Genomic DNA, 15,522 nt, shown 5'->3' on the forward strand with positions numbered 1-15,522 from the left:
TACATTGAATACTATTTACAAGAAAAACACATTTAATTTGCCTCCATTGGTTTTCTTATGTGTTAAGCATCATCATGACCACCATTTTTGCTTTAACATTGCTCACAAATGACATGCTGAAAGCTATATTTGGCTATTTGGGGATCGAGCTATGAGAAAGGCACTGCAAATGGCATTCCTTGAAATACAACACAAGCTATGCTTTTGGCATCTTGCTAGTAATGTCCAAGCAAATGTCTGAAAACATGAATTTGTTTCGAAATTTCAAAGCTTGCATGAAATCTTGGTGCGAGATTGATAAGTTTGAAAGAGAATGAAAAGCGATGGTAAACAAGTTTGCATTACAAGGAGACATATAAAAAAAAAAACATATGTGGACCCAAGCCAATGGAATTAAAAAATATTCAAAATAGCGAGATTGGTGAAGATTACATCTCCATCCATAGAGAGTTCCATACAGAGTCAGTTTCAAGCCAAATATTCAAGGACATTTTTTTTAAAAAAATAGAACAAAAAAAAAGAAAAAAGAAAGGTCTATTGAGGGAGGCTTCTGAGAACAGCTTAATAGGTTCAAGACTGCATGATATAGTGGCTGAGCTTGATTGAACAAAGCTTTCTTCCTTATGGAACCATTCATCAGGATTGGGGAAAGGCTGCTGTTACACTCCTTATGACATGCACAATCATAGGGCCATAAGATACATAAATTGAGTTTCAATGATTATCAAGAAAAAATATTGGTTTTGTACATAACCTTGCAGTATCAGATAAAATGTTTACTACCCCATAAAAAAGATGCAAGGCATGCCAATATGGTAATACACTAGTGGACCGGAAGCAAATAATTTGACTTGGATCTACTGATAAGATTAGCATTGCTCAATTATAGTTCAAATATCAATTTGCATTAGAGAATCCAAATGCAAGGCAGATAAGCTATATAAAAGATGAATTTCCGGAAATTTATAAAATCAAAATGCTATTGAACATGTCAGCACTCAGCAAAGATCACAAGAACCATTTTGTCTAGATAAAACTCAAATTTCTCCATGTGAGTTTTAATATACTATTTTTACACCCTAGCCAGCTGAATTACTACCATAAACCCTATGCCACTTGTATGGCTTGTGTCATTACCCTCAACTACCCAGTTGGACACCATTCATTTCCCAGCAGTTATTGTAAATAGCTACAATTTTAATTTTGTTCTCCCAATGACTTCTTCAGGCAAGACGACCCTGAAAACAGCATAGTGATGATTTAAGCTTTTCTCACCCTGTAACCTGTGAACACTTCCCAATGCGCCCGCTTCAGGATTTGGGAAAGCATAAAATATGCGCCTAATTCTTTGATGGACAAGCCCCATGGCACACCTTAAATACAAAACAAATGTCCAAGTCTCAGATAATGGCAACACTTCTGAAAGGAAGAAGTTAGTAGAAAGAGTAAACAAAAAGCTTTTCTCTTGCACAAATAACCATTTGCCACAAATGTCCAAGTCTCAGATAATGGCAACACTTCTGAAAGGAAGAAGTCAGTAGAAAGAGTAAACAAAAAGCTTTTCTCTTGCACAAATAACCATTTGCCATTGCAAATTCACTGCTCATTTGTAATTGTAGCCAGGGTTTATTTCATTGACATCATATTAAACAAGTTGGCACTTCTATGTGCACTCTGATCTGAAGTACCTACTACACAGTCAATCAGAAAGGATTATATATATATAGCAATGCACCCATTAAGGAAAAGACCATTCTAGCAGCCAGAAGCCTTAAGACAATTCAATAATCTAAAGAAGAAATAATCAAAAAGTTTTACTAGGCAGTTTAATCAATGAGGCTGGAGTGGATGAATTTTTTTTTCCCTTATGTATTAGGTAGGGATTTATGAAAAAGAAGGTAGCTAAAATTCAGAAAACACCAAATATGCAAGTAATTCAAGATGCTTAACCACCAAGCATGTTCTTGATAAGCAAACAACTTAATGTAAGGCAAAGCAACCCCTTGACCAAAACCATTGCACTTTTAACCAGACACAAGCGGGCAATCACAAGAATATCTCATCCCAGTAGAAGTTGAAAAGCCTTTGAAGTTTGAAATCAAATATTACAAATCTTAATATCAAATTAGATTAAATTAGCAACATTCAGCTTATACAATCTATAAAAATTAGGTAAAATGTAAACAGGAAGAGAGATAAGTTTAGTTTAACTTACATTGTACAAGGCTCCCAGACAAGATAGATGTCATAGCCAGTACACAAATAAGGCCTGGCTAAGGAGTGTGAACCTTCAATATGAGCATCATGTTCCCCACCATTGATGACCTAAAATAGTAACATTAGACATGACTGATATAACTCAAACCAAACAAGTCTCTAGGAAACTTCACATACTTGTTCAACATATAGACTGTTGCTTCAGTAGTTACTAAACTGCCACATATTTTATATGATTTTAATAAGATGCTTTGCATATCATTAAGTACATCATCTTGAATTTTTTTGAGTCCTCAAGGTTGATTTTGGATCTGTCTCATTCTGAATAGATTTATATTTCACATATAATTTTCTTACAAAAAACTAATCACAAACCAACTTTTCAAAAAATGGACAAATTTAACCTACTTCAAATATGTTCGACAAATTTGCTTTCAATGATCAAGAAAATGTTATTAGTTTGAAAACGCCATTTGTATAATTTTAATTAAAGGCTAAAGTAAACTGCAATTAAACATACAGCTAAGCCAGTTACATTTACTTCTCGGTTGGCAAACATATTGTAATCAACTGGGTCAACAAACATTCTTTTAATTCTAAAAGAAAGCTAGAAAAACCATTACAGGATAAATTTTGCGTGCAGACAAACAGATGCTCTCCTGTAGATTTTTAGAGCAGCATTGGAGGACATGCTTAACCTCTGTTTAAATGCACCATCAGGATGAATATTGAATACTAGCAGAAGAATGTTAACTCACATTTGCAAGGTTGACGATCTTTTGTCTCTTTGTTGTAGAAATTGAGGACGAAGAATGAGTGCAATCAACTTCATACAACTTTTCATTGTAGCCAGAACCAGGGAACAAATGTCTGTCCCTGGCAGCAGAAGCTTCAACAGCGACAATAGCAGCATGTCGTAATGGGTGCCAATAACAATGACTTCTATGAAATGCGTGCTGAGCCCATTGCCAAGGGTTTAAACAAGAAACAGCAGTGTAACATTGTTGGAGATTATTAGATGAACCATTTGAAAGCATAGTTATATCTCGTACTATCCTGTTAGCATCAGCGTGAGAAGTGAATGTTTCCAACTGTTTGAAGCAACAGGTTTCAGTTTTCACTTTGTTTGTTGGCATATGCCAAGAACAGACTTCATCACATGCACTCGCAATTATCAGCCCAGCTGATGGATCTACTATTACAGCAGCATTGACAACCTGCAGAAAAATGCAGCTTTAGATGAGAACATAATATCCACAGACAATAGAAACCAAGAGATGGAACACCATCAGAAAAGGATTTAAGGCACACTTAAATAAAAATTTATGGAATACGACTTCGATCTACTTGGCCTTATTTATTCAGGTTTGGTTCTCTTACACAGGCCATAAATATGCAGTTCATATTAGAGTTTACAGAAAGCTCATATGCATAAGTAATTTTGTAGCATCTGTTAATTTTGATCACTGAAAATTTTGAATTGCAGAGTGAAAATTTTGAAAAAAGATAAATTTGTTTAAGTGACAGATCAGGAGTAAAAAGCAGTCCTATGGTAATTTCATGAGAAGCTAAACACAATTCATCATTAATAACCACGTACATTAAATCTTTTTTCTAATGAACTCTTAGGCCTTAGCCGAACATCACATCCATACAAAGAAGGTCATCAAAAGCAATGCCAAAAAGCCACCAAACTTAAGAAAGCCTTAAAAGTCCTAAAGCAGTCACATTAAACAAAGAACTAGTATAATTATTTTAGCCTCTATAAAGTCCTAAATCAGTCAAAAACTGAAAAGTTCTGTATTTCTTTGACACTTGGTCTTGTTTTTCCTAGATCCTTCTGCAACATAAATAATTATGAAGGTTAGTCTAGCCCCACTGGTAATCTCTATAAAGTGAAGTTTCATTTCTTAGCCAATGTTGGTGAGGGAAGGGTGGATTTGCCTACAGATCTTACATTCAAGCGTTAGCACTGATGGAGGATGAAAATATGCTAATTGAGGGTTGAGTTATCTAGGACTTTATTTTATATTTTATGGGTATAATTGTAATTTTTGCATATATTTAGGCTATTTTAGGTTATTTATGCTGATTAGTATTTTCCTTATTTTCCAAGTATTAGGGTTTTGGGCTTAAATTTGGTATTTTGCATTTTACTAGGTTTTAGTTATAAATGCCAAGTTAGTTTTGTTTGTAGGAGGCTTGGATATATGATTTATTGAGATATTGAGATTTACAATATTTGATATTTGAGGATTTTAGCGGAGAATTCAGGTTATTGCTTGAGTGTTTCGATTGTTCTATGTCAAGCACCCTATGTTGTCTCTCTAAGTCAACTTCCAAGAACCAATCATGGGGTCCTGATAGAAATCACTATAAAACAATATTTATAGAAGCTTCTTCTTACAACGTAAAGGCTCTTTGCTATTGTAAATGGACTGGAGTTCATGCAATCCAGCCTATCTGATAGATATCCTTAAGCAAAGATAAAATCAGTGCATTGAAAAACAATTAAAATAATTACCAAACCATCTCCAGACTTTGCCAACTCTACAGCAGACTTCATAAAGCTGAAAACTGATTTAGTATCCTCTTCACTAAACCCAGTAATGCCATCAATATTGCTGCGAATGGAAAAGAAGAGAGATTGCAAAGCAAACATATCAGGAAGCATATTATAGTCTTTAGAATATAAAGGATTACAGCTTGTGATAGCTATAAAAAATAAGTTAAATGACAGACAAAATAATTTTAGCTCCACATAAAATCATGAGTTAAACATTCACAACCCAAACACCATTTCCTACTCTGCAATCCCTCCAACATATAGCAATACAATGTGCTGATCAAAATGCTTCCTGTGCAACCAAAGTGAGTCCTTACATGGTAATAATAATTGCTATCATATCCTGGTGTTTGAATAAACAAATAAGAACTATTTCCTACTCTATTTCATTTGTTATCCTATGCAAAGAAAGAAAATAAGAAAATACAACAAAAATACACTTTAGGCTATTGCTTTCACACTATCAAAAGTAAGAGCATATTTTGAGTACTTAATGCGTCTGAAATCATTGCAGTTCACAGCATTTATATCTTACAGAGAGTTCCCCTAAATAAAAATTGCTAATTTTGTTTCAATATTGAACATCATTTTAGAGCTTCTGATTAAAATTTTAAGAAGTTATTACTCCTACTATTGGAGTTAACTAGTGGCTAGCCCAAGCGTTAAAGAATATGTTTAGACTGTGCCAACTTCCAAGAGACAAACACATCACCCAACTCAAACTTAAAAACCTTGAACCAAAAAACTCTACTCCTCAAACTTGCACCAAAATGAATAAAAGTAAACCAAAAGGGAACATGAATTGCATCATTAAAATATTTAAAGTGAAACTTGTGCACCTCTTCATACCCTTTCTCAACAATGGCTATCAGTTACATACCTTTCTAGCTTCATATCAATATTTTATACATTTTATGAACAATGGCTACCTGGTTTTACTTCAAAAGAATAGTAGATCAATGATGTAGGGCTTACTAGGTTAGTGGATGATATGAGGTTGGCCACAGTTTGCACTGCTCGTCCCACTCCTCTTTTGATAATGCTGCATATTTGCTAACCTATTAAAACAAAACATCACAAGAAGAACTTCAGGAGGTACCAAGGACCATGCCTTCTGTAAAGGCAGCTTCTAATAAAAATATTTAATAGGAAAATGAGATGGGAAAAGGTCAAAATTTTGAATTAAGAACTTCCAACTTCCACGGATTTCAGTCAAATGAAAATTTTAACAAAAGAAAGAGAAAGCAAAAGAGCAAATTTACAGGGAATAAGTTAAAAAAATCAATGTGACAATAATAATAATAATAACAGAAGACAGTGAGAGAGAGAGTGAGAGAGAGAGAGGAGATAGACCCATATAAAGGTGCACGTGCATCCACATAAGACATAATGAAACAAAATATAAAATGGGGCAAACTATTTCTTAAGTTTTGAAACATAAACCATTCCAAAGAAAGTGGAAAAGGACAAGAGAAAAGCTATAGGAAAGAGAATCAAGATAAAAAGACCTTTTCAATCTAAAGTTGATATTCGGCACCTTCATCTTCCATCAAGGAAGAGCAGTAATGCAAGGTTATTGTTTGTTGTTATCCACACACTTTAATACCCTTTTGTTTTAGAAGACCCATTGGTAGGATGGGGGAGGGGGAACTAAAATTAATATTAGACAAAATAATGTTACTACAATATAAGAAAAAAAAGAAAAAAGGACGACCCACTTTTGTAATGAAAGGACACAAGTTGTAGGAATTCACAATTTCTTGCACATCTGGTGGCATGCTGTTGAATTGTGTTTCATTTTCACAAGCTAAACATAATATCACCGACAGCTCTGGGCTTCCTGTCACACAAGCCAATTGAAAGTGACATCCGTATGCTTGGGATTTTCATAAGGCGACAATGTAACAAATGTCAAATAAAGAGAACTAAAAGCAGCATGCAAGCATGATGATTTCTGGATGTTCAAATAGGATTGATATTAATTACTATTATGAACATTTTAATTAAGGTTTCATTTCTTGAACCAGAATGAAAGAAAGAAAAGGGGAAATTTTTCAATACGTACATATATAAATACGTATCTATTGTCTAAGAAAAATAGGCATTGATTGATACTATCACTGACCTCCTTGAACTTGGAGATGCCTTCTTCGAATCCGCCTCACATGACGGAGATTTTCAAGCGGTGCTATCTGATTAAGCCGCCTATCATTCCATTCCAGATTGCCAACCACAAAAATATTACTATTATTTAGCAATATCAATTTTATTCTGGTTTGAAATAATAGAGAAAAAACAGAACTAACCTTACCTTACCTTACAAGAGTATTGGCATGTTTTGGTTCAATTATGGAAGCATAAACATTCACTGTATATGTCAGTTACAGAATTAGAATCAGAAAAAGACAAAGAAAAGAGAATGGAGATTTGATAAACTCACCAGTGGGTTGCTGGCTGGGCGGAACACGTGGCTTGTCTGGAATATGAATAATTTGCGGTGTGTGCTTGTCCATTGTGATTTTTTGAAGCAAAAGTTGGGCTTCTAAAATAGCTGCTTAGCTCAAAAAATGGTAACTTCAAAGTTGAAATTCCAACTTTACTTTTTGAGAGAAAGAGAGAGAGGCAAGAAGTCAGAGAGAAAGGATTTCAAGTTCAGCAGGCAGCACCGTGTTGCTGCTGCTACCGCCTGCAGGTTTAAAGCCCCTCAATTCAGTTGGTCCCTTTTATGCTCTTAAAGTGCAAAAAGATAGATATATTCAACTTACTCACTTGGACACATAAACAGCATAAGTTTATCATTTCAAACTTGGTAAAGCTATAAAAAATGTTGTCATACATAAAGATTCAATTTACCTAAGCGTTTTAGGCCATTTAAAGACCTTTTATGCCCTAAGTGCAAAAAATAGATCTTCCTTGAACTTATTCATTTGCATGCATGGATACCATAATAATGATCGACACTATTGAGTGTTAATCGACACTTTTTCTATTTATAACAACAATCTCACATTTTACTTTTGATGGTATAAATTTGAATTATCCTTTTATTCTCAAAGTTCAAGGTGCAAAATTTGGTCCTTGCAGTTTGCAAGAACATTTAGCTTGAAGTAAACTCATAAGGCAATAAATTCAACTTCTAGGGTTAAGTCACTCTCCACCATATAGCCAACAGTGCCTTCTTAACATAAAAAAAAAAAAAACGTTAATAAATGAACAATATTAGGAAATGATAAAGCCCATGAGCACAACCATGAAAAAATAGTAAACTGACTAATAGTAGAGGCGACACTAACCATTCTACAAGAAATTTGTGCATGCAGATAAAGATTTATATACTTAAGGTAAGGAAGAACAAAAAAAAGAGAAAAGGAACAAAGATTCCATTAGCATTTGCATACAATGAAAGAAAAAAGAGAAAAGGAACAAGAAGAGAGAAACATGTGCTTGTGTCCCATTACAAATTCTAGAAACAAAAAGGCAGAACATGACAATTGGTAGAACAGTGAATTTATAGATTCAGGAAAAAGAAAAAAAGAAAAAACAGTAAAGGAGGAGCTGAAATTGGTAGACAGAGATGAGAGTGCTCACCGGTAGATAAGGAGATGGAAAGAAAGAAAATTAATGGCAGATCTCAGAGTCAGGTGATTTGGGAAGTTCTCTTTGCCTCACCAAGATGTAACTACAGAGAGATTGAGCAAATGTAAAACTCGAAAGTGCGTAAGACTCTTGTTTCAAAGACCTAAAGTGCCATCGTTTTGGCTTCTAGCAGTCCACTCTGTGGTGTTCAAACACAGAGCAAGAAGGTAACAAAAACAAGAATGACTACTTTGGTGGTCTACCTAAAGAAATGAAATTTACTGATTTCCAAATGAATTCCTTTTCAGAACACATGATCCTAAAAGTTCCATCTCATTCTTTTACTTATTTTATTTTAAAAAGGGAAATGATTCTTTAGTAAATAAAGTCTAACAGGATCATCATTTCATTAGCAACCTCAAACCTTTAACAACATTTCATTAAGCTCTAACAGTGTGACAAGAACAAAAATATCCCCCCAGACCTCCTTTTGGATCACACATAGAGAAACACAACATAACTAAATATATCCCAAAATAATTCTTCTAAATTTGCAACACAACATAACTAAATATATCCCAAAATAATTCTTCTAAATTTGCAACACAACATAACTCAATATATCCTAAGATAATTCTTCTAAATTGCCACTTAAATCATAGAGAAAAGGAACAACTATCAAGATTTAAAATATGATGATAAAGTAAAGAGCGGCCAAAAAAAGACTACAAAGGAACTTGGAAGTAAATCATGTTTTAACTTGAAGAAGACTTGGATGAGTCAAGAATTAAACATGAAAGTGTATGACGTAACAACTCACGAGTTCAATCTACAATATTGGTTTCATCCTGGTTATGATTTAAGGATTATTGATTACAAAAGATTTTTGGTTGTTAAAGAGAATGAAAGTGGCACATGGTCTCTTAAAATAACTAGAGGACATCTTTAATGTGCTTACAATTGCCTTACATGGATCAAAGATAGACTTAGAAGAGAGTGCTAGTGGTTAAAGAATGAAATTGGCATATGGTGACTCGAAGTAATCAAAGGATACTTGATTTTCTTGTATGGTGTTAAGATTATGAAATCCTAACCATAAGAAGGATATATTGCACCTGGGTGGTGCCAAAAGTTAGATGGTTATAAGTAAAATATGTTCCTTGGAGGATTAAGTAGTAAAAAGGTGAAATTTGGAAATTTCAAAAGTATTCTGGGCAGGCAGTATCGATGCTCATGAAGAAAGTATCGATACCCATGAAGGAGGTATCGATACTCATGAAGGAAGTATTGATACCTGGAAGGCAGAATACTTTCAGGAGCATTCTGTCAGAAAAGGATCTATACCCAACCCTAAGAGATTGAGCCCTAACGTACATCTTAGTAAAATATTGAGTTTTAAGGATAGTTTCCACTTGGTTTTTGTTGCTACTCCAACCTAAATTTCCAATGAATGTAAATGCCTTCGGATTACTTCCAAATGATTAGTGAAAACATGGTTCTACACATCTTGTGCAATTGTCTTAAGTTGTTACAAATATGTATGTTCAAAGGTCAAAGACTATTTTGATGTTTCAAGGTTACAATGGAAGGAGATATTGGACTACATGTTTGGGACGTGATTTAAATAAGTGCAAATTATAAGATTATTAGTACCTTAGTTAAAAGATTGTTGTTAAACAATAACTAAGTACGAAGTATCCACAAGTCATGAGATCAACGACCGAAACTACAAGGACTCACCTAGGTTGTGAATGACAATAAGTACTTTAGATTATCTTGTTAACAAGGGAATATTGAAGGCATAGGAGCTAGGCCTTACTAAAGTTAAGTTATTAGCTGCGATAAAGGACACGTGCCTACACATTTAGAACCAATTAAGATTTTCGATAAGCTCGAGAAGCTAGGGCTGAGCAATCCTTACCATTATATCTATCAGAAGTACCTTGTGTCCATGTACCTATGCTAAGATAGTACACCTCCTACCCAAACTAAACACGGAAAGGTAAGTTAAGAAGGACTTCACTTGGGAAAGTTTTCCTTGCAAGGATATTGTGAGCATCCACGCAAGCAGGAAGTAAATTAGGAGGTTGAGATAAGATAAGACATAACTCAAAATGGATACATTTTGAAAGAAAAATAACATTATGTGAGGAAGGTATTAATACTTATAAACAAATTATCTCACCTGATGCCCAAAAAACTTTTTCAAAGCAATATGAGGAACAATTATCGATACTTGAAACCCAAAACAAAAAGTATCGATGCTTGAGCCCTTGGCATCGACACTTAAGACTTGGTTTACAAAAAAAAATAAGGGTAAAGTGGTCATTTTAGAAGCTCTTTTAAAAGTCTCAGGTTTGCAAAGTCCACAGTGTCATATCATGTGAGTCTGTAAACTCAATCATTTAACATAAAAGAGGAGTCGTCATCAATTTTTTTATTAGCTGTGATTGACCACCTATGTGAATTTATTTTTCCTATTGAGATCATATGCTTAACTTCGATTTTATTAAAAAAAAATATGATTCAATCTTTGAAACAAATTAAGTTCAGGAATACGGTTATGTGAGGAAAGTATTAGCACTCTCACAATGCCTATTCAAAGAATGGTACCTAATTAATTATATGATATTTTTTAGCCTAATTAAATTCTAATTCCATGTTTTAATTTTATTTTTCCTAATCAATTTGTTTATATATATTTTATGAATAAAGAAACTCAATAAAAGAAAACTTGTCTCAATTTTCCTATCGTGTTGGTGAAATTGAGAAATTTTACTAGAAGAAAATTCTTCTTGACTTTCCCAACGTGCTGGAGAAAATCGAAAAGTTTTATGAAAACCCTTTTTGAATTTTCCCAACGTTCTAGCAAAAACTCAAAATTTTTAAAAAAATGTTTGCTTGATTTTCTCAACATGTTGGTGAAAATTGTGAAATTTTTAATCAAAGAATACTCTTCCTGACTTTCCCAGCTTGCTGGCAAAAATTAAGTATGGAAACGTTTTTTGAATTTTCTTAAACGTTCTAGAAAAAACCTAAAAAAAATTTAAAAAAAGTTTTTCTTCAAATTTCCCAATATTTTGGTGAAAATGGAGAAAATTTTATTAAAAGAAAACTTTTCTTAACTTTCCCAATGTACCGGCAAAAATCAAAAAATTTTATGAAAAAACAAACCTTTATTTTATTATCATAATTTTTCCTAGAAGGATCTATCATAAATTTCTATTGAGATTTTATTATCTTTTTATGATCCAAACTTATTACATCCTATCCAATTTTATTTTATTATTGGTTTATTTATTACTTTTGTGTTTGTAATAATTTTTATAAATACATCCTCTTGTAAAATAGTTGATGAGAGTTTTAAATTAATATTCTTTAACCTAATTTTTATTATTTTTATTTTTGTATTTATTTCCTATTCTAAACAAATATTATAGCATAAATACATCATTTGTTTTATCTTCTTGTAATTTTTTCATTGTATTTTTTTATTAGTTTAAAAAATAATAAATAATACTAAACAATAAATAATAAGCAAGAAAGAAACTAATTACGGTTGTCAACGGGTAGGGTATCCATTAATTTTGAAGTACCCGAACCCTAACTCTATAATAAATAAAATACATGAATCCTATTAACTACTCAAATATTTTTGAAAATTACTACCCTAACCCTAATACATCTCCACTACCTTATAATTACCCTAACCCATATAAAAATCCAATTATGCAAAAAAAAATTATTAAAATGCTCTTCATTGGTATCCAATTACCCAAACCCGCATCCATATGCAATAATACTTCTACTACATATTCCATATAATTTACTAATAATTAAATTAATAAAAACACACAAATAATAAAATTTAAATTTAATTAATCAAAACCAAATATCTCAAACATAATTAATAATTTCATAAATTATAATTTTTGTAATGTTAACATAAAATAAAAAATAAATATATTTATATTTAAAGTATATATATACTAAAAATATTTTAATATATATATAATAGTAATTATGTTTCTTATAAATGAACCCAATATATAAAAAGTATTTATATTAAAAGACATTACAAGTTAATTAATAATCATAATTTCATTAATTAATTTAATTAACTATACGAGTTTGTTCTTAATTACATGAAATTAAAAAAAATAATTGGGTTTCAAAACTATTCTAATCTTGCAACTTCACTTTAGATTTATATATTACAAGTTTATATAAACAAAGATATATATATTATAATTAATAATTTTATAAATTATCATTTTTATAATATTAACACAATAAAAAATAAATATATTCATATTTAAAGTATATATATATACACTAAAAGTATTTTAATATATATATATATATAATAGTAATTATATTCATTAAAAATGAATCTAATATATATAAAGTACATATATTAAAAGACATTACAAGTTAATAATCATAATTTCATGAATTAATTTAATTAACTGTATGAGTTTCTTCTTAATTATATGAAATTAAAAAAATAATTAGATTCCAAAATTATTTTAATCTTAAAGCTTTCTTTAAGTATATATATTATAAATTTATATAAACAATGATATATATTATAATTAATAATTTTATAAGTTATAATTTTTATAATGTTAACACAAAATAAAAACTAAATATATTTATATTAAAAAATATATATATATAATAATAATTATATTTTTTTATAATACGATATGATATTTATATTATTTAAATGTAATTAATAATTTAATAATTTTTTAATTTAAACATATTAATGTCATCATATTAATAATTTGAGTGTCTTTACATATATTTATTAATTTTTTAGATATTTTTAATTTAATTATTTAAATAATAATTAAATATTTATAAATAATAATTAAATTTGAAAAACATAAATAAAAAATTGTACGTGAATCTTATATAGATAGTGAAATCACTACTCAAACTTATCTCAAATCCGATTATAGATACTCTAACCATGAGTACCTTATAACAGATATGCATTACCATCCCTAAACAAGATTACTAAACAAAGCAAAATAATTAAATTAAAATAAAATAAAACAACTCGTACCCCTTCCACGCATACCTGTTTTGGTACTTCGAATTTTTTAAAATTCTTCTGAAACGGCACCGTTTCAATCAATAGCTTATGCGTCCTTTGTTTTTGGCTCTCCCGCTCACTAATACGACACCGTTTCAGCCAGCTGTAAAAGCTTCTCTTTTAGAGAACCGCCTCCTTTTCTCTTCTTCTCTCTGTTGCGGCGCTGGTGCTTCTTTCTCTTCCTCTCTCTAGAAACTTCTAGGACAACATCGTCTTTTGGCCGTGGGTTCTGCCACCAACGACAACCAAATCCCAGTCACTGCTTTCCGTTGGCTCAAACCCCTTCTTCACCGATTGAAAAACCCGAAAGAAACCCAAAAATCACTTGAATCGTAATCTTCTGCGAAGAGAAGAAAACACTTTTTTTTGTTATTTTATTTTCTGGGTTTATTGATTGCCAAATGTTTTCTGTGAATGTCGCTCTGTATTTTCCTGAATTTGCGTCTCTCTGTATAGTTTGCCTAGGTTTTGCAGAGCCTAAGCGGTGAGAGTCCTTGGGGATTTGCCAGCAGCTTCCTTTTCAATTCTTTCCATTTTTCTGTTCTTCTGCTATTTATGGTCTTGTTAGCACAAGACAAATTATTTTACACTAAATTAGGTCACCAACCCATTTATCGCATTGGGCCATAAGCCCACTAACCTTTAAGACCTAAGATAACCAAAATAAAAAATCTAATAAAATAAACTAAAATATGAAATTAAAAATAACATTAAAGCTAAATACCTAAATAAGCCATTGAATTATACTAAAAGAATTCAATTTTATTACATTCAATTAAGCTTTGAATTTTTATTTTAGATCAAATAACTCTTCTCACTTACTATTGGTTTAATAAGTCCATTTTACTAACCGTTGACTAACCCCTCACTAATTGTTGGTCTAATAAATCCTTGTCATTAATTGTTGACTAAACCTTATGCTAACTGTTGGTCAAGTAAGTCTTTTTCATCAACTGTTGATTAACTTCTATTAATCAACGATATAATTGAAAATTTTATGTTACATCATCTATCACTTGGTAAGTTGATCATTATACATGACATTAAATGTTGTTGATTAGAAATTGTAGTATTATCTTTTTTATATAGCTAATGTCCAAAAATGATTGATTAGGGATTTAAAACAAAAAAGATTTTAAAAAGAAAAACTTAATTATTTTATTTTCTAATACGACAAAACAAATGTTTTATGCTTAAACAAACTAAATCATCTTATTTAAAGTAATTCACTCAATACCCAGTAGAATTCTTACATAAATGTATTTCTTTGACAATTTGGTCTAAGATGTTTGTATTAAGAACCAATATCCCTATGTAATCGAATATTGATGACAGGACGTCGTTGTGGATATCGTTGTGTATATTTCCCTCAATATGGTAGAAAAACTTAGGATCATGGACAAATCCACATTGAAAGAAGTGGTGTCACATGACACAACTCACTCAATTCTAAAAAGTTTTATTTATTATACTATTAGCCTAGGGTTTTGTGTAGTCAATATGTAGTTAATATGTTAATGAATTAATTAATTTTTTTACAATTTTATAAAAAGTGGGATCAAAGATTCTAAATAAAAGTGATTTATCAAAAAGTAATTTATATATTAATATTTAAATACTAACAAAAAAATTTCTTTTTATAATTTAAGATGTTATTAAAAAAAGTCAAATGTTAAACTATTTTTTTTGTCTAAAAATTCAAGTTTTTTCTCTTCTTGTTCTTTGGTTGTATTTTTTCACTCTCTCAAAACAACTTATCTAGACTTCAGTTGTAAGTAATTTTCAACCCCAATTAAGTTTTTAAATATTTCATGTATAAATATTTTTTTATTAATTGATAGTTTGGATTCATAATTATAATCTAGCTAATTAAAATAGTATTGCATGTATAATAATATCTTGAAATTATGAATCTTTCTTTTTTTGATTTATTTTGTAGATTTATTATTTGATTTTGTATTTAATTTATGTGGTTTGTAGATGCTTATATTTAATTTTGATCAATGAATAGAAAATTGTCATATTGTTAGATGTTGAATCTGATAATTTGTTATGTAAG

General features: G+C 30.9%; 1 protein-coding gene across 3 annotated transcripts; it reads right to left on the reverse strand.

Moving 5' to 3' along the window:
- Nucleotides 884–13,996, reverse strand: LOC18598883 (probable inactive tRNA-specific adenosine deaminase-like protein 3). Of its 3 annotated transcripts, XM_018122086.1 has the most exons (11): nt 13,449–13,996; nt 8,372–8,462; nt 7,224–7,469; nt 7,100–7,151; nt 6,909–6,988; nt 6,502–6,623; nt 5,759–5,841; nt 4,742–4,841; nt 2,976–3,434; nt 2,216–2,325; nt 884–1,373 (listed from the first exon to the last, which is right to left on the reverse strand). In XM_018122086.1, exons 3-11 carry the CDS (start codon nt 7,294–7,296, stop codon nt 1,190–1,192), a joined length of 1,263 nt encoding a protein of 420 aa, XP_017977575.1. In that variant the 5' UTR covers nt 7,297–7,469; nt 8,372–8,462; nt 13,449–13,996; the 3' UTR covers nt 884–1,189. The 3 variants fall into 3 exon arrangements, with proteins under 3 accessions (XP_017977575.1, XP_017977577.1, XP_017977576.1); XM_018122088.1 differs by lacking the exon at nt 8,372–8,462; XM_018122087.1 differs by lacking the exons at nt 8,372–8,462; nt 13,449–13,996 and having other exon boundaries at nt 7,224–8,157.

This window comes from Theobroma cacao, chromosome 5 (genome assembly GCF_000208745.1).
Source record: "Theobroma cacao cultivar B97-61/B2 chromosome 5, Criollo_cocoa_genome_V2, whole genome shotgun sequence".
In the NCBI taxonomy this organism is placed as follows: Eukaryota; Viridiplantae; Streptophyta; class Magnoliopsida; order Malvales; family Malvaceae; genus Theobroma; species Theobroma cacao.

What these genes read in the sequence shown, in the direction of transcription:
- LOC18598883 (XM_018122088.1), bottom strand. Translation starts at nt 7,296, where the DNA reads ATGGACAAGCACACACCGCAAATTATTCATATTCCAGACAAGCCACGT. An exon ending in GCCCAGCCAGCAACCCACTG is followed by an intron (nt 7,152 to 7,223) that starts GTGAGTTTATCA and finishes TGACATATACAG; the next exon opens with TGAATGTTTATGCTTCCATA. An exon ending in TGTGTCCTTTCATTACAAAA is followed by an intron (nt 5,842 to 6,501) that starts GTGGGTCGTCCT and finishes TTGTTTTAATAG; the next exon opens with GTTAGCAAATATGCAGCATT.